Genomic DNA, 23093 nt, shown 5'->3' with positions numbered 1-23093 from the left:
TATTTTTCAACTGGGGGGGGGAGGGGGGGTGCGGTATTAAAATGTTTGGAGACCACTGCCCTAGAGTGTTGTATTTGCTGAGTATAGTTAGGTAGCCTTATAAGTTAATTGCAGAGTTAACTGTTGGCACTCAACTTCTGACAGTGGCTACCTAACAAAGTCATGTAAGGTATTAAATTTAAGGAGTCATCAAACGTGACTCAATAGTTCAGTGGGCATTTATGTCCACTTTAATGCTGGTCACGTTTACGAAAAAAGCCATACTTTGACCCAGGCCGTCCAGTGGCTTCTCGGAGGAACAGGGACTGAGGTTTCTGCCAGCCTGGGGAAACATGTCAACAACTCCCAGGCTGAGAACAAAGGCTGTTGCCACACTGGAGGTGTGCTCCCCTGCCCCCACAGGACAGACTGCAAAAGGGTGTTAGCCCAAAAAGCAGGCATCAAAGGGTGATTTTGCCTTTGAAGGGCTGCTTTGACAACATTTCTGCACAGGAAGCCCTTTGTTTCCCCTGCACAGGGCCAAAGGAGAGAAAAACGGTTTTAGAACCCGTTTTCCATGGGCGTGCTGCCCTTGGTAGCCACACCGCCAGAAGTGGGCTACCAAGGACCTCACACTCGAGGAAGAACCCAGCATGTTGGCTGTGATGTGCGAAGTGAACTCTGGGACAGCCAGATGCCACACATTACCAGAACTGTGTCACCAGATAGGAGAGAACACACTAGCCCATGAGATAGTGACCGTGTTGTCCTCCCTGGGCACTTTACTGAGATATAGAAGGGCACCCCGGCACCCGAGAAGTTAGTACTTGTTGGATTTGGACCAAGGACAGGAAGAAGACCACTATGCACCCTTTTGAAGCACACAAAGAGAGGCTGAGACGCCGGAAGGAGTGCACCTACTGCACCCTGGGCTAGTTGAGTTTGAACCCGGTTCTGCAGGCCTGGGGAAAAGTTGATTCCCAGCCCAAATCCAAAGCAGAGGCTCCAAGGATCAGGGTGCTGGTAACCTGGAAGCTGCTCCACGGACACAAGAGCGGAAAGAGTCCAAAATAACAAAGTGGTAGCCCTTGTTGAAGTTCTGCTGCTGTCAGTCACCAAGGGCACCAACAAAACAATTATGAGATAGCCAAAGTCTACATCTGAGTCTGCTCGAACCCAGAGAGCTGTCAGAGACCTGATTCGTTGGACTACAAGGACACTAGCCACCATCAAAGGTTTGCACCAGAACAGAGGAGCTGCATATAGGACTTCGTGAGACCCTAAGATCCGTGGCCAGAGTTGCTTCCACTCACCTGTGGACCGAGAACTCGACTAGACTTAACCCACTTGGACTGCACAGCATTTGGAGCTTCCATTGAGCATCCTTAAGCCTGCTTCCCTCAGCTGCAGGACCACTCCATAGAAGTCAATGGCAGTTGTCCTCTAAAGTGTGGAACTTGCTGCTAAAAGGCTCTGGTGGCCAGCTAACTGTCCAAAGTTTCCTTTCTAGACTCCTAGACCTCTAACCTATCGGATTTGGTCACCCAACCAGGGTTGGAGTCACCGAACTCAGTGTTACAAAAGTTTTCAAAAGTTTGCAAAGTTCTGACTTGCCTGTGCTTGTTTGCGCTTGGTGTTACAGTTTTTAAATGCTTTAAACATTCATATCTTCAGAACCCCTGATGGATTTTAGTCATCAAGGACTCTAAATATTCATAAGAATATGCTGTATTATATAAATCGTTGTCGAGTCTTTCTTCTTTGGTGACTTTATTTTGTTGTTTGCTACTGTTAAATGCTTTACACTGTGTTCCTTTGTTGAGCCTTGCTGCTCACTGCCATAGCTACCAAACGGTTGAGCTGAAGGTTAATTAAATAACTCTGACTGCACCCAAGGAGATAAATGTGAGCGTACTGCACAATGAAGCCCCCTGCCTTGCCATATAATTCTCCTATTTTCTTAAACTCGACCTCTTGGTGTAGTGGTAGCTTGCTTAATTTTCACTCCTTGTGTCATGTGACAACAGAGAGAGGGAAAAGATGAAGCCCAAAGAAATTTATGGGTTTGCCGTCTAGGGAACTATACATCATCATACTTACAGAAAATGTAGCTTAAGCCTGCCCACTTCAGTCACTGTTTAGACTATTTAGACTAGTTAAACTAGTCACTAGTTAATTCTCTTGATGATTTAGGCCATAAAACAGAATGCAGACAACAGGGTAATGAATTAGCCCCTTCAGCCACTGGCTTTGCTGCCAATGTTTGTCTAAACCTAGTGGACAGCCACTGGTGTTTAGGATGTGAGTAAGAGTGAGTAATAGCATTTTTCTTGATACGTTCTAGAACTATGTGCCCAAATAAAATCCGGTCTCAGGTGCTCCCCTGACACTGCCTTCAGGCTGCTGATTTATTAGGCAGAGTGCTTGCCTGATGGGAAAGTGAGGGGGATGCATCTGTGAGTGCAGACCTTTTGGCTTGGTTAAAGACTGTTTAATTCACTGTTAGTAAGCAGTGTGTGTAGGAAGCTGGCCCGGTGTGTGGTGAGCACCTATGGTGTTATCACCTCAGAAATGGTCCAGGTATCCCCTATTAGTGAAGTGTAGGCAGTGTCTAGAAAGCTAGGGCTCTCTAGAGGTAGCTGTGGATGAGCAGCCAAGACTTATTTAGGAGACATGCAAAGCTTGTGCAATACCACTACAGTCACTTATACACGAAAGAACTACACAGTGTTACAAAAATAAAGGTACTTTACTATAGTAACACAAATACTAAATTACTGTATAGGCAATACCCCAACTGGAGGTGAGTAAACACACTATTATATACACATTAGCAATCAGTAAAAGCATAGAAAGCAACAGGCATTGTAAAAAGCAACAGCAAATAGTGAGGGCCCTAGGGGAGGGCCAAACCATATACTAAAAAAGTGGAATGTGAAAGGTAGTCCCCACCCAAGGAAGTACTATCGGTAGAGGGGTGCTAGAGGAACTAGGAACCCCAAAGATAAGTGTCAGGGTCCCCCCCCCCAGCAACCAGGAGAGAAGAGCTAAGTACCTGGTTTTCCCCAAACCCAACAGGAGGACTTTGGAAGAGGATTGTGCAAGACCCAGAAATGACTGGAAGAAAGCAAAAGGAGGATCCTGACAGAAGAGGACCTGCAAAGAAAGGGGACTAAGTCCAGGTCAAATTGGAGTGGCTGGTTGTAGCAGAAGCCACTACCCAGCCTTCTGTGGATGCAAGACCAGCTCGACGGTGGACAAACAAAGTTAGCAGTGCAGCACAGGAGCAGAAGAAGAGTTCCAGAAGTAATGCAAGTGGTGCTGGAAGACCACCAACAAGACTTGGCAATCGCAAGAGTTGGAGAAGAAGGTTTTGCACAGCTGAAGAGGACCAGAAAGGTCCAGAGAACTCAACCTAATGAGGGGAGTTAGGGGGTGACCCGCAGCAACTGGGAGAGTCACAAGAAGAGGAGGCAGCCCCCACAGGTGACCCACATGCAGCAGGCACAGGATTCGCTGTGAGGCCCATTCCGCACACCTGAGGAAGAGTCCCACGTTGCTGGAGCAGCAGGCAGGAGACTGTGCTTTGCAGGAAGGACTGCTGGAGGCCGGGGCTAAACGGAGCCTGAAGATCCCTTGGAGGAGGAACAAACAAGCCTTGGGTGCTGCAAGAGTTCCGGTGCACAGGGGTACTGTCCTGCAAGGAGAGGATAGGGCTTACCGTCTCCCAAATTGGACAGCTGGTAGAGAGGACAAAGGGGATCCTCACAGACCACCACTTGTGATGCAGGATCCACGCAGTTCCGGAGGAGATAAGATCCACATAACTGGTCGTCGCTGCAGTTGGTGCCTGCGAATGCAGGAGAGTGACTCCTTCACTCTAAGGGAGATCCCGTATTACTTCTTATGCAGGCTGAAGATTCGTCGCCCTAAGAGGATACACAGCTGGGGAAATGTTGCAGTTGCTGGTAGGAACCAGAGAAACAATGTTACAGAGCAGAGTTGTTGCTGTAGTTGCAGATTGTTGGTTCCTGGGGGGTCCAGTTGCAGTTCCAGTGGCCAGAAGATGAAGTAAACAATGCAAGAGTCCTGCTGGAATGTTGCATATCGAATCTGAAGACCTACCCTGGAAGGAGACCCTAAATAGCCCAGGAATGGAGGGTGATCACCTATCAGGAGAGGGCTGTGACGTCACCTGCCTGACCTGGCCACTCATATGCTCACAGGGGCCTCTGCCCACCTTGGATTCAAGATGGCAGAATCAATTGGCCACCTGGAGTATCTCTGGGCACCATCCCTGGGGTGGCGATAGACAGGGGAGTGGTCACTCACCATTCCATTGTCAAGGTTTCGCGCCAGAGTAGAGACCGGGGGTTCCTGGACTGGTGCAAACTGGTTTATGCAAGGAGGGCACCAAAAGCATACCGGTGGCTTGGAGAGGCTATCCTTCCCAAGTCTTGTAACACCTATTTCCAAGGGAGAGAGTGTTACCTGCCTTTCCGACAGGAAAGGCTTTGTTCTGCCGTCCTCTGCATGAGCTGGTCAAGCAGCAGGAGGGCAGAAACCTATCTGAGGGGTGGCAGCTGCGCGGGCTGCCCAGAAAAACCTAGAAAACTAGTAGGAGCAATGCTCGGGGTTCTCTAAGGAGCCCCGAGAGTGCATGGAATCATACAACCAATACTGGCAACAGTATTAGGGTATGATTCTAACATGTTTGGTACCAAACATGCCCACGTTAGGAGTTACCATTATATATCTGGACACGTGTAGTGACTTGTGTCAATTACACGGGTAAAATGGCTGCACCACACTAAGTCCAGGGAAATGGAGATGGAGTTCGTAGGGGCACCTCTGCTCATGCAGGGGTTCCCCCACACACAGTTCCATGCACCCTGCCCTCTGGGCTATGAGAACCTTCCACTGGGGTGACTTACAGTGACCTGGTGCAATGACCTGTAGTGAAAGGGTGCATGCACCTTTTCACGCAGGCTGCAATGGCAGGCCTGCAGACACATTTTGCATGGGCTCCCATGGGTGGCACAATAGATGCTGCAACCCTTGGGAGACCCCTGGTGCCCCAATGCCCTGGGTACCTAAGTACCATATGTTAAGGACTTAAATGGGGGCACCAGTATGCCAATTGTGGGGTGTGCTAAGTCCTAAGCAACCAATTTAGAGGGAGAGTGCACAGTCACTAGGGCCCTGGTTAGCAGAATCCCAGTGAATACAGTAGAAACGCACTGACAGCAGGCAAAAAGTGGAGGTAACCATGCCAAAAAGAGGGTACTTTCCTACAGTGCGCTTATCTGACCTCCAATTCCAATGTAATATATAAAGCCTTTGACCTTCACTCAGCGAAACACATTTAATGAAAACACCAAAATTCAGAGCACTGACTCACATCCATGACATTTTTAACTTATGCAATGAATTGGTAGGTGCTTCCACTGGACTTTAGAACATTGATAGCCAAATGTGACACTCTTAAGGCATGAAACGCCCTGGTAGGTGCCATCATGGACACATAAATTGCTTAAAAATGCCAGCATGAGGCGAGTGCAAACTGTCCCCTTGGGGCTTCTGTTTTGCATGTTGCATTTCTATCAAACTGTATTGAACGCTGAGTGAAACTGCTTTTGAATGTTTAGGATCATGGTTAGTTTTTTTTTATATTTGACTGATTTTAAAGTATTGTTTTCCATCCATGACACTATTAATATATGTAAAACGTTTGTAGGTGCTTCTACATTCTTAAGCATGAAACGTCCTGGTATGTACCACCATGGACATATAAACTATTTCAAACTGCCAGCATGGGGCGAATGCAAACTATTCCCTTGGGGCTTCTGTTTTGTACATTGTACTTTTTACAAAATTGTATTACACTCTCAGTGAAATTGCTTTGGAATGTTCTGCATCATGGTTGGTTCTTTTTTATATCTACCATTATTTTAAAGTATTGATTTCCATCCAGGACTCTATTAATGCATGGAACTAGTTGGTAGGTGCTCCTGTCAGACTCTAGAGAATGGGTTGCCACATATGACTCTCTTAAGGCAGGTGCTTTCGTGGATTTATAAATTGCTTCAAAACGCCGGTGCTGAGCAATGGCAAAATATCCCCATGAGGTTTTGGTATTGCACTTTTTACGAAACTATATTGCACCCTTGTTGTGGAAAATGTTGCCTTGTGACAAACAGACTGCAATCGTGTGGCGTGGAGTGCAAATATGTGGACATAAATGATACAGTGAGGAGGGAAATTATGTGGCATGGTGTGGATGTAGGTGGCATGGTATGGAATTATGTGGTGTGTAATAGTATTAGGTGGAGTTCAGTGAAATTATGTAATGTGGTGTGGAACTGTGTGGTGTGGAACTGTGTTGTGTGGTATTGTGTGTCATGCAGTTGTATTATGTGGTGGAGTGGGATTATGTGACATGGAGTGAAATTATGTGGAGTGATTTATGTATAGAAGAGAGTGGAATTATGTGGCATGGAATTTGGTGGTGTGGAATTGTGTTGGGGATGAGTTAAATTATGTAAGGGGCAAACATGTGACATGGAGTGCAATGGAATTATGCGCAACAGAATGGAATTTTTTGGCATGTGTGGAATTATGTGGTGGAATGAATTTATGTGTTACGGTGAAGAATTAAGTAGCATAGAACTGTGTGGCATAGAACTGTGTGGCTTAAATTTGTTGCTGTTTTGAGTGGTGGATAATTATGCGGCACAGAGTAGATATGTTGGACTGATTGGAATTTTGCTGCATGGAGTGGAATTATGTGAAGTGGATTTATGTGGTGGAGTAGATGTATGTGGTGGAGTAGATGTATGTGATACGTGTGGAATTAAGTTGCATAGAACTGTGTGGCATAGAATGATATGGCAACATTGTGTTGTGTTGAGAAGAGGGGAATTATGTGGCATGTAGTGGAAATTTGGGCAGATTCGAATTTTGTTGCATGGAGTGGAATTATGTGGAGTGGATTTATGGGTAACTGGAAAGCTGTAGTGGTAAAAAAAAAAATAGCAGCAGTTATAAAAAAAAACTGTCTGACAGTGCTCATTAAAACAACTGTTTGTGTCGTGCATTTAGAAAACTCCACACTTAGCAAAGATCGACGTTGCAGACGCACTTCCGGCAAAAAAAATGAAGTAAAAAAATAGTTCCATGAAAGTGCACAGCCGGTGGAAGCACACTAGCCACCAGCCACCAGCTGGAAACAGTACTTCGTCCAAGGAGTAGCCGAAGCCTAGGTAAGAAGACAGGAAATGCGGCCTGATGACGTGGGAAGGTGCTGCTGCTGACCAATGACAAGCAAGAAAACGCGAGTGACCTGAGAAGCTACTAATACTAAGTGATGAGTTGTCTGTAGGTGGACTGTAAATCCCTTTTAAAATATTTTTTTTTAGCACAAAAGATTTTGTAACGGCAGCGTAAGCGCTGTGCAGGCAAAACTTAAAAAGAGAGAGCTTGGGACAGAAAACCTTAGCTCAAATTTCGTATGTTCAACAGATCTGAGAACAGAAGGGATGTCAAGAACATGCCTTCGTTCTAGCTACGTTGAGGCTTACAGTTTGTGCTAATGCCGTCTCAGGATTGCACTCCTGCGTTCTTAACCACATCATCAGAAGCAAAACGTTCATCCTCCTATCTCCCCTGCAATCTCACTTATACTTTCACTCTACTGGCAGCTCACACCACATGCCTGTTCCACTTATTTACCGGTCTGGAGTGTGGCAGTAATCATACACTGAAGTTGAAGATCGCACTAACTGTTCTGCTTTCACTTTTCTCACTGGTTACTTAAGGTACTCAACCAAGGTTAGCTAATTGGAACAACTTTACCCCCTGACAAACATTGTTTGCGAGGGCCTGTCTTTACAAGATGTTTAGCAATCATTTTCACACACCTGCTTCCAGATATTCACCCAGCAAAATGAAAGTGGATAAGCAGTACAGAAGATACAGCTCTTCCCACATAAATAGCATTTTGGTGGCAGTAGCAGGTGGGTGTGAGCCATGCAGGGTCATCGTAAACAAGGAATATGTTTTACACTGTACAGTTCCGCTTCACAAACTAGTGCTCCCCACATATTTACTATTTTGCCTGTCTAAGGAAAGGGAGGAGCTACACCTTAACTACAGTTACCATCATGATCATAACATTTTTCAGAACTCCCTGTCACTTCTTCAGTTGCGAGACTCATCATCACATGCAGCATTTCCCTTACTACTAACTCTGGTCTCAGGTAGCAACTCTGTTGGTACGGTAGCTATAGATCACACATCTTCCTGGGGAGCAAATGGAGCACAGCACACAATATGCTGGACGTGAATAATAACGCCAGGCTCTGTGAATAAGCAGTCGGGGGAGTGGGGACTATGTTACTGGGCTCCGAGTCTGAGACAGCCGAGTGTTTCTTTAAGTGTTTTGTGCTCCTTTCCAAATTAAAGGTGCTAAGGTGTGTGCTGCATATGTGAAGCAATACCAATACATTTCAAGGCATTGGCAAAGAAGTTACCCGGGGGGTGCGAGGGGCACTAGTCATGCCCTAATGACAGTAGGCATAAAAAGAGATTCACTGGTCTCCAGTTCATCTCTCTACTTCATTTCTTCCTGCCTCTCTCTCTCTACCTAATAACTTTCTGCCTGCCACGCCTTTCTATACCTCGCAGCTATCCAACTTCACGTCAGTCTCAATTTTATTGCTCTACCTTCTAACTTTCAATAGTCTTAATCTGTCTTCCTCGCCTCTGTCTCTTACTCCATCTCAGCATCTCTTCCTTCCTCTGCCTATATCTGGCTCTGTCACTCTACCCATCCCTACCGCATTACTCTTTCCCTTTATATCCATCTTTCTTTCACTACCTCACATATCTCTCACACTGTCAATTCTTTCTCCCTGCCTGTTTGTCAGAAAGCAATAACTTTGTACCCCAACAGAACCAACCCTCACCACCAGCACCACTGAGCATGTAGCAAAAAATGTGTACATATGATTTGGAAAGAGGAGCGACTAGGTATGTCAAAAGTATTACAAAGAAAATTATCAAATTTGGCTCTTGTGTTGCTTTAGATTCCCCAATATTAGTTGTCTGCAAGGCATGGTGGTACACTGATGGCCACAGCGTTGTAGGCCATTTAGCGATCTTACAGATGGCATGGATCTACAGGAGCAGCCAGCGCAGGAATCTATGGTTGTAGTACTAAAGCTGTACTTCTTTAGTCCTTTAATCAGGCAAATATCGGCGACCAAGATATTCATCAGTAAAGCCAGGTAACACATTGCCACTTTACAGACGCAGAAGCCAAGTGGCTCAATGTTAGTTCTGAATTATAGTTTGGAAGGTAATTCTCTACCTGGAGTAGAAAGAAGAGCTGTTACGAGGCTGTCTGAATTTTCAAGTCAAAATGGTTTGATAAGAATAAGAGTGATTTAATGTTTTAGAGGTGGGGAGACACCCAAATTTGGATTAGGATTAGGCAACATGGAGTCGTGGATGCCTAGGTTAGTCATGTATCATTATCACAGTGGTAACTTTTGACACCTTAAATGGCGAGGAGGATGCCTAGCAGCTCTTGAGACCAGGTCAGTCTCACAGAGAAGAGTACAGATTCTGGAGCTACTCCAAATGTTGATGGTAGTAGTTGGGATTTGAAGGAGCTAATCTGAAAAAAGTGGAATTGGTTAGAGACATAAGAAAACCAACAGTGCATGGGGTTGTGGCTTGCCATGTATGTCTAAACTATACTGATCAATGTCATGATCGTCAAAGGTATAGAAAAATGTTGAAAGATTTAGAAGGACCAGGAGGCAGGAATAATATGTAATATGGAGAGTATCATCCACAACAATCATGATCGCTGTCGGCATGCTGCATTTAGCTGCACTTTAGGTTGTACAGAAGGAATTTGCTGTAAACATGCTCTTGCAATTAGGATGGCAACTCAGTTATTGATCATCCTTATCATAAATTATAGGTGAGCAATCAGAGGGTGGATGCCAGTTTGTTGAGGTTGATTACTTCAGATTGGGAATACTGGTCCTATTTAGATTACATTAGGCAGATACGTTGCGTGGGGGGGGAGCTGGGTATGAAACTATTTCTCTTGAGAGGGGTTTTCTATGCATGTGTTGGCTTTGAGGGCATCAAAACAGTTTAGTAAATTGAGTAGTTTATGTTTGGTGGGCACTGGGGGAACAGGGCGTTATTAAGTGCCAAAAAGACAAACCTTTTTCCCCTCTGGTCAGAGCCAGAGGCTGTGTTCAGCAGACAGCTGGAGCAGGGTACTGGCATTAAAGTGTAGCTTAAGGTCATGCGCAAAAGGCATCTTGGTTGTGCATTTTTGCCACTGGGTATGGCCCAGGCTCTTCCGTTCCGTAACTGTTGATGAGATAAAGTTTAAGGCATGGGTAGAGGGTGTGCCCTGTTACTGCAGTCTGTCTCTAGCAAAAACCCTGCGGAAAGCATACTGTGCGACTACAGAGCAGAGGGTAGTGGCCAAAAGCCACACCCTATGCTCGCTGGGTGCAGTCCAAAGCAGTAGGCCATGCACAGCCTGCAGTGAGGCGTAGGGAAAATTCAAGCAATTATTATGCATCACTGCAAAACCCATATACTTAACTGAATCAACTTTTAGTATTGGTGTTAGTGGTGGGAATGAAGATCACAAACTAAAATATGTAGATTAAAAAATATGCCTTAAAATCGCATTAAAAGCCCCATTTTGAAAGAGCTTTATGGGTAAAAAATATAAATACATAAGCACTGGCAACGCCAATATGTCTAGCCTTATTGATCTGTTGGTTTTGCCATTATTTTTTTGTTGATACCTCTGTGTAGCATTGGCAATATATATATATATGTATATATATATATATGGCATTATCTAGGGGTGCACATGCATGTTCCTAGTGAATCATGCGCATGTCTTTTTAAATTTACTGATCCAAAATGACAGTGGTCACTCAGATTGGTAAATAAAACAAAAAGGTAACCTCAGAAGCGAGAGTGCATTTTTAGAACTGCAGAGTGCCCATGCAGCGAAAGGTAGCTACCATGCCCCCGCAAAAAAAATACATAAATAAATAAAATATATGGACTGAGAAAAGGTTCATTGAGACCTATGAAGGGAAGGGTGAGGAGTAAGAAATGGGAAGTGGGTAGGGGAAAAGAATCAAAGGAGGTGATTGAGGCTGTTACCAGGAAATCATTTAAAAAAATAATAAAGGAAAGGAAGGGGTGGGGTGGGAAAAGTAAAGGATTCATGAGGTTATGGAGAGGGATTAGCGAGTAGTATGGAGCGTGGGGAGCAGAATGCCAAGGAGTGAGCTAGATAAAGTGCACTGTCACCCTGAACACGATCGGTCGAAGGACAGAAGTCAGCCAGTCAAAAGGATTTTAAACAGGCAATGCTCCAGGGAGAGACAAACACATGAAGAGGAAGGAAAGCCATAGGACAAGAAGCAAGCACCTGAAAACGGCCAGAATCCCATCCTAAACTAAGCAGTGAGCAGGCTCACTGTAAGCTTTTGCCATGGTGCACAACAGGCTTTTGCCTACATACAGCTAAAATCTAAACCTAAAAGCTGTCTGGTAGGTAAGACCTAAAAATACTGAAATTACGTACAGCCACTGCTCATGGCTTCATGCATATGGGAAATGACAACGCATCCATGACATCACTGGTGACATTGCAAATGATCTCCTAAGTCCTAGTAGATGCTGCAAACTATCACGTTTTTAAGTTGACGGGGAGATGCAGTCCCTTTTCTCTATATACTCTTTGTGAAGGGATCTAAATGGTGTTGACAGTGGTACTTCAGAATTAAAAATACATTTATTTTCTGCGAATATTTTATTCACTGCATACCTTGCTTGGAAATGTAGTTGTTGACCATGGACCTGCGCTCTGCAGCAGTACCTGGGATACCGATGGCTGAGGTGTTTGTGTTATAATCAGCGTCACTCGAGACTTGCAGATACATTCTAAGCCTGAGAACTTAAGCCGGTCACTTATGTTTTATTCTAAACCACAGTATGTGAAATGTCGCAAGTACTTAGCTAGGTTTGGGACAATGACAGCCACATGTATGTGTCTTGCGGTATTGAAATAACAATAATTGCCGTGACTAGAGTCCACGTCACCAAACGCCATATTTCCAACGTGTTTTGTACATGCACAAATCACTGTCATCTGTTTCGTTTGTTAAATAGGTTCAACTTTAAGAAAACCTACAGCACCATATCCAGAAAGCAGCAAACTGTTAAATAAAAGACCTGGAGTGGAAATGTGGTGTCCCAATGTCACGGAGTCATCTAGTGACATAAATTAATATGCTTAAAGAACGTTTCACAAGAACACACCCCGGAGGTGGAAATTGACTGAACAAAATGTGTGCAAGAAATTCTCTAGCAATAAGTGCAATATACGTAATCTGCGAATTGCAGTTCACGCAGTTACTGTACAGAAGCTGTTAAATACCATGCCTCAGAACATGGATGTATAAAAGAGCAACATTCGTGACTTACTCCGCTGCAAGCCCCTCTCTATTTCCAACAGCCTGACTGAGATTTTAGCCCACTGATAGAAAGCATTCTGTGGGAAACCATCTGGTAATGCTGCTGTGCAGTCATGACATTTGATGAAATAGCATGTGCTTAATTTAATTAGGGGTTAGATTCATCCCTGTGACTCAAAAATAACTGGTGGATCCAGCATGAGACCAACAACTGCAAAAGCAACTAACCAATTAAAATTGCCTCAAAGACAGCATGAGACATTTGCTACCTACTTTACCCAGGCCGTTGGAACTATTTATGAAGCGATTTCGACGAAACTCTTTATCTAATATCAAAAAACGAAATGCTCCGAGTAAAACAAGCAAGCGGAACAACGATGTGAGACTCGTCCAAAGCTATATCAATATTGTTTATCTCCATGGAAACATTTCTAGCTCTTAATCTAAAAGGCAAGCCGCCCAGTCATGTGTGCTGGTGTGACATGTCACAATGCTGATGGAGTCTGATCAGGCAGACTAACACAGTCAGACATGGCACTTCCTATCACTTAAAAAGTAACTTTGATTGCTGGTGTTCACTGCAGACAAACCTTTTTGACTTTGCACAAGATCAAACAATATAAAACGCAAGAGTGACTGATTGAACAGCTGCGGCCTTTTTAATTTAAAAAAAGAACAAAATAATTTCCTGGATCCAGTTTAGTTTGCTACTTGATCATATAGAGGTATGGAACCAGCCACAAAGCAACGTTGGGTGATCTCATTCTGGCTACCGCAGTTGTGCTGAGTAGTACATTTTCAACTTGATTCTTAGCACAGAAAAAAACAACACTAGAAGAAAACTTTTCAAAATAAATGTGACAGACGTCAGCAGCTATGTTTGTCCAAGCCCTTGCTTCATTCCATCTAGAAACCATTTGACCACCTGTCATAGAGCCCTTCCCATTCCTGGTAACCCGGAACTGAGCAGTACTTGTGCTCCGTACGGACTCTGAGCTCAGAAAGCCAAAGCTGACTTTAAGCGTGTGGAGCGTGGGCCTTTCTCACCTATGTGCAAGCAGGTAAATTCATCCACTCCAAGGCTCACTCACAGCATAGGTCCTGGTCCTACTAAAATTACATTGTGTCAACTGTAACTGATTGGGTATATAGCCTACAAGAATCCTTCCATCTGGAGGCTGCTCAGGCCTTCTTGGGAAACATATGGCATGAACGATGGCTAACAAATGTGGCTAAAATGACACAACACAATGACAACCTAGTTTTTGAAAGGAGAATAAAAACCATCCTATTCACAACACAGTATATGTTGTTTCATGTGGAATTTCCAGCCAATTGTTAACTATTTTAGCACCAAGATTCCCTCTGTTGGTGAACGCTGTGCTCAAGAAAATCGTATTACATTAAATATGGCAAAGCATACGCCTACTCCCTATGCCTGGTTCCTCGAGGATGCAATTATAGCTCCATCAAAAAGGTGATAAACAAGCAATATAAACAAAGGGGTCAGGATTCTGCCGGGCTCGGGTTGGCGTTCTTGTACACTCTCCATGTGGTAGAACAGTTCTGGAAAACATCTCCACTCTTTAATCCTGCTGCTTTGCTTGGTTATTACAAAATCTGCTGACACCTCAAACCTTCACACTTCCAGCACACATTCTATTTTGCATGATTATCACGTGATTTGTGCAAAGGACTCACAGCTATAGGCAGTGCACTCAAACTTCTCACCACATGCTTTCATTATACAAACTGACATCATCCAAGGTGACCGAGATGTGGAGGTCACACCCTCGGATTAATAGTGTTTATCTGGAAACAAACAGTGGTGCATGCTTCCTAAAGATATTGGTAGCCTACAGGAAGTAGTTATTTGTGTCAGTAAAAATGTCCCTTTTGCATGATTATAACACCATGATTTGCCCTTACTCCAAACAACAAGACGAAACCCATCAAGCCAGATGACCAGCCAGCCCCTTCCTGTCAAATGTTATCTGTGCAGTCCCATATAAGCTGTCCTTGATTTGTGCCCCATTGTAGAGCAATTCGTGCCATCTGCTTTGGTGCCAAATGATACCAGTTCAGAATATAAATCGTACACTTATAGACCTGTGCATCCTACCCCTCAATCATCCAATACCCAATGAGCACATTTTTATCTGTGAATCAGCTAAATGCAACAGATTGTATATGTAGACGTCAATGCCCTACGGAGATTTGTTAATGAGCTGGATATATTTTACATAAGTAAAAATACAAAGACAGTGCGGTCTGCTTAAAAGAGCAGTGACTTTTAGCACATTACAGTATCAATGAATGATAATTGCATGCTGCACGTCCACAGTCTTACCTAAACATAACGTGCTTACATGCTTGAAGATTTTAAGTTTGCTCCTGTGAAAGCCTCACCATTCAGAGGTATCTACAAGTGCTGAAAATGGAATAAAAATAATGTGGAATCCCATAAAATGTGGTTTGAGGTGTGGCAGCAGAAAAGGGGTGGAGTGGTGGAAAGCAGTTTCTGACAGTAAATCTGAGATTTACTCTTTAAAAACGCTGCCAGAAAAAGTGGCAACAAGGACAATTGTGAAGTTAAATCAGTGTTGGCTTACTTAATTGGTCACAAACAGTCTCAATTGTAAAATATCGAATGGTGATTAAGGCTCCTGCTGCAGAGATATTCCTGTGAAAAGTAATTATGAGGGTATAATCATGGTGAGGGAACTCTGGTGGTTAACGCCATGAGAGATATGTGTTTGTCTAGAGATCTGACTTTTGGGCCATCGTAAAGTAGCATACACAGTTAATGTGGCTCTTTCAAAGCACAACGTGTAACTTGCAGATCACAGACTTGTATTTTATGAAGATAGCTCAGTGGGTTAATGCTTCTGTCACACAGATCTTTTTTGACTTGCAATTCAGTCCTCAAAAATCTACTCTTGCCCTCTCACTACGGCAAGTCAGATTGTTGCCTGGGTGAGGTTTTTTCAGGTCCTACTGACCTGGTCTAGTGAGCTGACAAAGAACAGGTGTTCTGTCACTAAGAAAGTGAATGAGCAATGAAGATGCCTTCAATTCTTGTTTTCATATCGTCACATTTGGTGTTTGTACAGAGAGGTCAAACAGCAGATTATGCCTTCTTACAATTTGCTGCTTATTTTATCATTGAAGCTGGTGTTTATTTTTCTTTCACTGACTGCGTAAAGTGAACTGTCTTGTCTGACAATCGTGCCGTGGGAAATGAAAGGCTGTAAAATGTCAGGGGTTTTTCTAACACTCAATATTTAAATAGGTTGTAAATGAAATAAATGAATACATCCCAGTAATTAAGAAGGGACATTTTTTGTAATTCTATGGGACTGAAACAAAGCTTTAATAGGATCAAAACAAATCAGAATAATTCACTTTGTGATGTGCAAATGATAAATATTTTTGCTGAAGCCCAGTTTCCACACATTACTGTTTATACGCTATTTAGTTTTAACATTAAAATGCATGTTAGTAGGAAAGTTTGTGGCCATTTCTATGGAAAATGAGCTGTCTTTAAAAGATAGTGTGCTAAAACAGCATACTTAAGTAATATATTTATTATAAGTGAGAGTTTTTAAACATGAACTTGGAAACATTCCTTCCTGACAATAATGCCATTGTTGAACTAACAGGCAAGGCAGGGGGCATATTTATCCTATATGTGGGCTAGATCAGTGGTTCCCAACCATGGTCCAGGGACGCACAAGAGGCCCTGAAGCCTCCTCAGTTGGTCTGTGACTGCTTAGAAAATTAAATAATACTAACAGATTAATAAAGTGTATATAAATGAAGTAGCCAAATGTACAATTAAAAATGTTAAAATGTAAAATAAGTGTCAAGGAATTTGAAATTGGAGCCTTAAAATTAAAATAGTATAATCTGATTGATTTGTGGCAGCAGTGTAGGTGTATCAAAAGGGAATATGGATTGGGTGATGTGTGGCATCAATTGAATTTAGAAAAGCTCCAACCTGCCTATTAAAATGTGTATTTTTTATTTAGATTTGTTGCAAATTAAATAAAATGTGTTATCATTTGTGTATATTTGATGGAATTCGTCTTTCTATATATTATGTGTATCGTTTTGCGGTTCAGATCATCAACAATGTTTAGGCCAGGGTCCCTAGTTTCCAGTAATGACTCAGTTGGGGGTCCCCGGATTCCAGTTATGATAAAGTGGGGGTCCACCGAAGTCAAAGTTTGGGATCCACTAGGCTAGATTATACATGGAGCAAACATTTAGTCTATTAAATCAAACAAAGGAGTTTTTTGTACAGCAGAAATTCTACATGAACATATTTGAAGGTGCTCTCATATGTGATGAAGAAAAAGGTGACACCCATAAATATAAAATAGTTGCCTAGGATTACACAATTTTATACCACTTTACGGTTCAAGCTAATTACAGTTAGATCAAGTAGATTATTCAAGTCACTAAACCTGTCTTTTTTTCTCACTCTTTTAAACAAAGATTGCTAAAAAGGGTACCTTTGGGTCGTAATAAAGTCTTAGTACAGACAACCTCAATCACTGCCTTAAACCCTAGATCCTGACTTTGTGTTTCTCATAACCAAGCACTCTTTTCATACAATGTCTACCATCATGGACAATATGTGACTTTTACATCATGTAACCCAGGCTATCTCCTGTTAATGATTTACACACTGGCATGTTTCACTGTTTCTGTATAATGTATGTGGGTGATATAAAGCACTCTGACACCGTACACTGGGACGAGTAGCACTATAAAAGAAAATAGTCTGTACTATTTAATCCTATTTATGGTAATTACTCACAAAGACACATATATTTGACAGTGCCTGCATAGCTCTTACAGAAAGGGGTTCAACAAAGTCAAAACCGAGCCTCTAAATTATAGTTTTTGTTAAGCACTTGTGAAGAGATAACAAGCTGAGTGCTTGTATTTTTCTCCACTGCTCTGGCATCAAGGTGTTAGGCTCCAGCTACCCCCCAGCCAGGATGAGACCCCAACAAAAAGATGGATGATGGGCTCTAAGTGAAGCCTTTGTGTTGGGCCCAGGTGGATGTGAAATCAACTTCTCTGCAGCCATGCTACCAAGAAGCAACCTTAATTATGTATGGAGCATGAATAGGGTCTTCAAAAGAGTCCATGACACAATAATCTCTAGAGTACAAATCCACTTACAGCTCCTATGTTGCCCATTACCGTTGGGGCTACAAAATTCTATATGCAGGAGCCACCAGAGGTAATCTGAATATCCCTCCCGAGCTCAGCAAGGGGTTCCTCTAGTTTGAGTACCCAGCTATGTATTAACACCCCTATGCAGAGAATAACAGACCTGGCTTTTAAATAGTGAGTAGACCCTCAAAGGGCAGAGATCGGACACTCGACACGTGGTAGTTAATATGTACAATTATAACAGTGGAATCTTACTGGGAAAAAAAGTTGGTGCATTGCTATTGGAAAAGAGAGCACTGGAGTCATGATCACTCAGAGTCCTGCTGACCTATGAAACTTGATCAGGTTGTAAAAATACCTTACCACCAAGAGACTGGGTCCTATTGACTTGCCCACCTATTATATGAAACTCTTGGTCGTGTTGATATGGTCATCTGAATTGGGCTGTGATAATGCCTAGCTCACAGAGCCTGAGTCTAGTGCAATGATGCAACTCAATCATGTTCTGATAATCTGCTACAAAGCAAGCCTGGCAACTGGGGTTCTGTTGTTTTGTGCACTAGGCTCAGACAGCAATAAAGCCTGGGAATTCTGGATTTGGATCTTGCTGAAGATCAGGGTATGACAGTGCCTGCCCAATGCCCAGGACATAATGTGTGGAGTCAAGGACAGCAATTTTTAATTTTGTTTTGTCTGCTAGACAATCAGGCCCAAACCCTGCAGCACAAAAATGCTCTCCTTATTGGAGGGGGGGAGGGGCAGGTGGGGGAGGGGGCTTGTGTGTGTGTGTGTGTGTTCATTATTACCAAAACCTTTACTATTATTGCAAGCGCTGTCAGGAAATGCAGTAAGCTGTGAGCTCAGCTTGCACAACTGATAGTGGTTCAGTATAAAAACTCGTACACATGTATGCTAAATGTAACAAATAAATATAATGCCCCCAAATTCTCCCTATTTATACTCAAAATGCATGCATATGCATGAATGCAAGATTGGTGATGGTTTGCTTTCAAAATAAAAAGCATTAAAAAAACACTGAAACTTGAAAAAAAAGGTTTAACATATTTTGTGTGCAACTTTCATTACAATTTCTCTGAGGCATCGTTTCACAAACACCTTGGATGTATGCCAATATAAAACAAAAAGATGAATAATGCCAAACCTATGTAAAACAATTGTAGGCAATATTATGGGCCGCATAAAAATAAATTAGGGACCTAATTCTTTAAAAGTCACAAAAGTGCAACCGCAAGGAGATGTCCATGCACTGGTACAGATTTGCCAGGAATTCACAAGTGTTTACAGAAACAGGAATGAAAAGTGTACTCGTAACTAACATTTGTGAATAGCATTTTGAATGAGCAAATATGCACATGTATATTTGCTGATACGAAAAACTCCTGAGTAACTGCAAATTCGCTATCTCTGTAGTCCATTCCCCCCCCCCCCCCGGGAAAAAAATGTACTCCTGCTCTTGTCAGGAGTAAATGTACAACCTTTGCTAGCATGGTTAGAGATAGCAGAGGACATGGTGAGTACCCTTAAACGTCAATATGTGGGTGAGCAGAGACTTGCAAGGTACATCAACCCTGGAACTACCACTTCTCGCACTACTTCCAACACCTGTATGTAAATTTACAGAAGCTGCCAAAATCAGAACCTCGCTAGAATCCAGACTCTGATAAGAGCACAAACACATTCAGAGAGGCTATTATCAAAGCACTGCCATAATAACCATGCTGAAACAATTTGTGAGGACACAAGTGGATTTTTTTTTTACAGGACCAGTATATTTCTGAAGCATCCTTCCCCTGGATAAGAAGATATTGTAAACAACTCCACAAACCTGGGTTCGGCCCTATACAATACTATACCCAGGAGCAGACAGATGGATTCCTGTTACCTGATTCATGAGGGTAAGATTGAGAGGTTAACACTTGATAGAGAAGAACCAGGGAAGTGGAATTACTATCGCCCGGGTCATATTGTTTGGGGTCAATGGCAACAAGTTTTCATTTTTATTTAGTCCTTGGGACAAGTAGGCCCAACACACTGCAGCACAAGCCCTTTGGCTGCCAGTTTACACAGAGGGGAACTGTCTGTAGTTGAGGTAATGTGTGCCCATATATTAATGCTGTTCAAACTTGTATTTATGGTTCATTAATGAAAATCCTTCATTATTAGGGTGAGCGCTGTAAATAAACGTTTTAAGGTCACTACCGACAGTGATTACAGTTAAAAAAAAAAAAAAAAAAAAGTGTCCACACGTTTGAAAAGTTTAACAATATGACGCAAAGTATAATGCTCCTTGAATGCTCTCTGATTAAATGCAAATATTTGCAGAAGCTTGTATGCAAGAGTCATGATTATTTGCTTTCCAAATAAGATGTGCAGAAAAAAATGCAAGTAGGAAACAACTGTTTCGCTACTATGAAATTTTAGGTGCTATTTCTCTGAAGCGTCATTTAGTAAAATGTGTTGATGCGTGCTAGTATTTCCCAAAAATATTCCTAATGGGAAATCAGTGTAACCATTTTCGACAAGATCATAGGAAGCATGAAAATAAACAAGCACTGGCAAGGCCAACCAATCCGACATATTTATGAGTCTTTTGGTTTCATCAATGCATGTCTTGTGTGACATGGCTTTTGTAACACTTTGTTGTTGTGGGAGCTGTCAGCCCTCACCACTGTAACAAACACTGGCAAAAAGAAAAAAAAGCTTTTGTTCTCAGAAAGCACACATTGCCACCAGTGGCGTAACAAAGGCCCTGCAGCCCCCCCCTACAGGGGGCCCCCTCAGCAAAGCACCTAACCTGAGTGAGTCTGGAGGGGTGGCTCCCTCCATATTCTTTGCGGTGGGATCCCCTCCATTTTCTTTGCAGGGGGCCCCCTCCAGTTTCATTACACTACTGATTGCCACAGTAGTTCCTGGCACAGAACAAAACTACTTTGTGTGCCAATATGCTCCTTGTGGAATAGCAGAATGTGACCATTCACATTAAAGCCAGCTGATAGAGCGAGAAATAGAAATGTGATTAAAACAAAATGTCTTTGTTAATGCCAGACCTAATTAGGGACCCAATTATTTAAAAGAGTCACAAAAGTGCACCCAAGGTATAGGTCTTTTAGTGGCGTTCATTAATGCACAAGAACTTACAGAAGTAGACCAGGAAATCGTACTCCTAGAAAATATTTATTAACTGTATTTTAGCACGAGCAAATATGCATGTGTAGATTTGCTCATGTGAAAATATATTGAGCATTTACAAGTTCACTTTCCCTCCAACCACTTTTTTTTCCCAACCCTGGAAGAACCTCTACTTCTGCCATTGTCAAGAGTAAACTTCCAACCTTTCTCATTAAGGGAAAAGATTAGAGAAGAGCTGGGGAAAACCCTTAAAACATGCAAGTTAGTAGGTTTGCAGACTCAAAGGCATTCCAGCCCTGGAACTACTGCTGCTTCCTCCAGCCCCAGTATGTAAATCTACAGAAAGGTGGCAAAATGAGGAAATTGCTACAAAAGGGATTGAAACTGCACGTATTCAAGCCCTCTATAGTAGTAGCCCTGGCATAATCAGAGAGGCTATTATCAGAGTGTTTACATAATGGGAATACTGCCACAATTTGTTGCCGCACTACATGGCACCAAAGGGTCAAGTAATTTTTTTTTAACAGGACAAGTAGATTTAAGAAGCAACCTGTCCCATGGACAAGTAGATATTTTATTAAATTTCACACCCCTGAGGACACTGCAAGAAAGGCCTAAGCCTGGGCCAGCTTACAACACTGGATAGAAGAGCTACTCTTTGAATCAGGCTGTGACAGTGCCTGACCAATTTACCATAGAATCAGTTTGTAACAGCAACTGACAGATTTAGCCCTTTTGGTGGATAAGTTTGTGACAGCCTTGCATCAGGCAGTCAACATCCCTATAAAGTCTATTATTGGATCTTGCAGTGACGGTGCCTGAACGTTCTGTCCTTTGATAATGTGGCAACAGTGGCTGGCAACTGGGGAATGACCGACCGTGCGGCATTGCCCGTGACATTGCATGTGTTTCTGCCACCTCAAGAAATGACTGTGGCATCTACTGGCAGTCCTTGCTCTGGCGGTGACAGTGCATACACAATGATGTTGCAGTGTCAGGGTGTTCTGTCGCTGGATCCTCGAGCAGTAGGTTATAGTGGCTGTCAGCTCTGGCCCTGCTGCATGGAGGGTGTTGAATATCTCGGCGGCATCTATGGGCTCAGGTGTGATCAGCGCGTACTGCCTAGCTAAACTGAGAGTGCTGCAATCTATCGCCCCCAAATCAACAAATGCGGAGGATTGCAGTAACCCGTGGCGCTCCTCACCTGTGGGCTGTCTTCCAGCGTTTCCTCGATGGGCAGCTTATCGACTCCGGGCATGACTGCGCTCCTTAAAATTCAGGCTCAATAATGTAAACCTCAGTCCCACACTAAACACTATACACCCACCCCAGATCCAGCCACAACACCCAGCCGTGGAATTCAATCTCGGCCCCGGAAGTCCCGCCCCTTATTGTTTTCATTGGCTAGTCAGAGGCGCAGCGCATTGCCTTTGGCTGAATAACCCGCCCGTCTGTGCACGTATACACATAACTTCTGTGACCCCCATATATTACCGTAAGTAGGAAGCCCTAGCCTAAGCGATGGTCAGGCACAAACGTCCCTACTGTTACCTTCTTCACCACACTGACACAGCAGGGACTGCTGGCCTGACCCAAACATGGCCGTATTGGAGGACAAGGCCCGCCTCAGATCTGCCGAGCATGCGCAGTATAGTGTTTTAGGACGTCGATGACGTATTAGTTGTAAATGGTGGAAGCATGAACAGACTTGCCCCTAAGTAGCGCTTCGTTATCTTACTGTAGTAAAAACAAGCATTTGCAAAGCAGTGGGTCTCGCGTTTGCTCGAATTAGAGCTGTTAACGTTGTAAATTCCTAACTGGACTTTTCTTGCAACTTAAATTGAAAATGAAAAGTAAAACCGTTGACATAAGTGAACCGATTCAAAGTGCCATGGCCGCCATGACCATGAGCGCGACGGAGAGACACAAAAGGAAAAAGTTAGCTCGCAGTCAAACGTATCAGCAATCCTGCAATTATCCATGTAACAGGGTCGATGTCCAAGGCAGTAACCAAACCGCCCCAAGGAGGGACAAATGTAAAGCATTTACCAGTGATAACAGGATTTTTGAACGGCAAGGCCACGGATGAGTGATAGTGATGGGCGTGCAATGGGCATGGTTAAAAGCCTACAGATACACAGCCGGTCAGAGAGCTTGTACGCGCAACCTAATTAAAAAAAATACATTTAGAACATCAATACTACATTAGTGACAGCAACCAGAAATAGAGCACGTTCATTG

The 23093-nt window shown here is 43.2% G+C and overlaps 1 protein-coding gene across 2 annotated transcripts in view; it reads right to left on the bottom strand.

Moving 5' to 3' along the window:
• Positions 1-22233, bottom strand: part of APPL1 (adaptor protein, phosphotyrosine interacting with PH domain and leucine zipper 1) — a 221717-nt gene extending 199484 nt beyond the window's left edge. The window contains exon 1 of one of the 2 annotated variants that reach the window (XM_069206469.1): positions 22057-22233. In XM_069206469.1, the coding sequence (XP_069062570.1) occupies positions 22057-22110 (54 nt within the window). In that variant the 5' untranslated portion in view covers positions 22111-22233. The remainder of the gene's footprint in view (positions 1-22056) is intronic. The other variant, XM_069206468.1, reaches the window with a different exon arrangement.
• Positions 22234-23093: the final 860 nt, after the last annotated feature.

This window comes from Pleurodeles waltl, chromosome 9, assembly GCF_031143425.1.
Source record: "Pleurodeles waltl isolate 20211129_DDA chromosome 9, aPleWal1.hap1.20221129, whole genome shotgun sequence".
Classification (NCBI taxonomy): Eukaryota; Metazoa; Chordata; class Amphibia; order Caudata; family Salamandridae; genus Pleurodeles; species Pleurodeles waltl.
The sequence above is the reverse complement of the archived record's forward strand: the minus strand, read 5'-3'. Positions and strand labels throughout refer to the sequence as shown.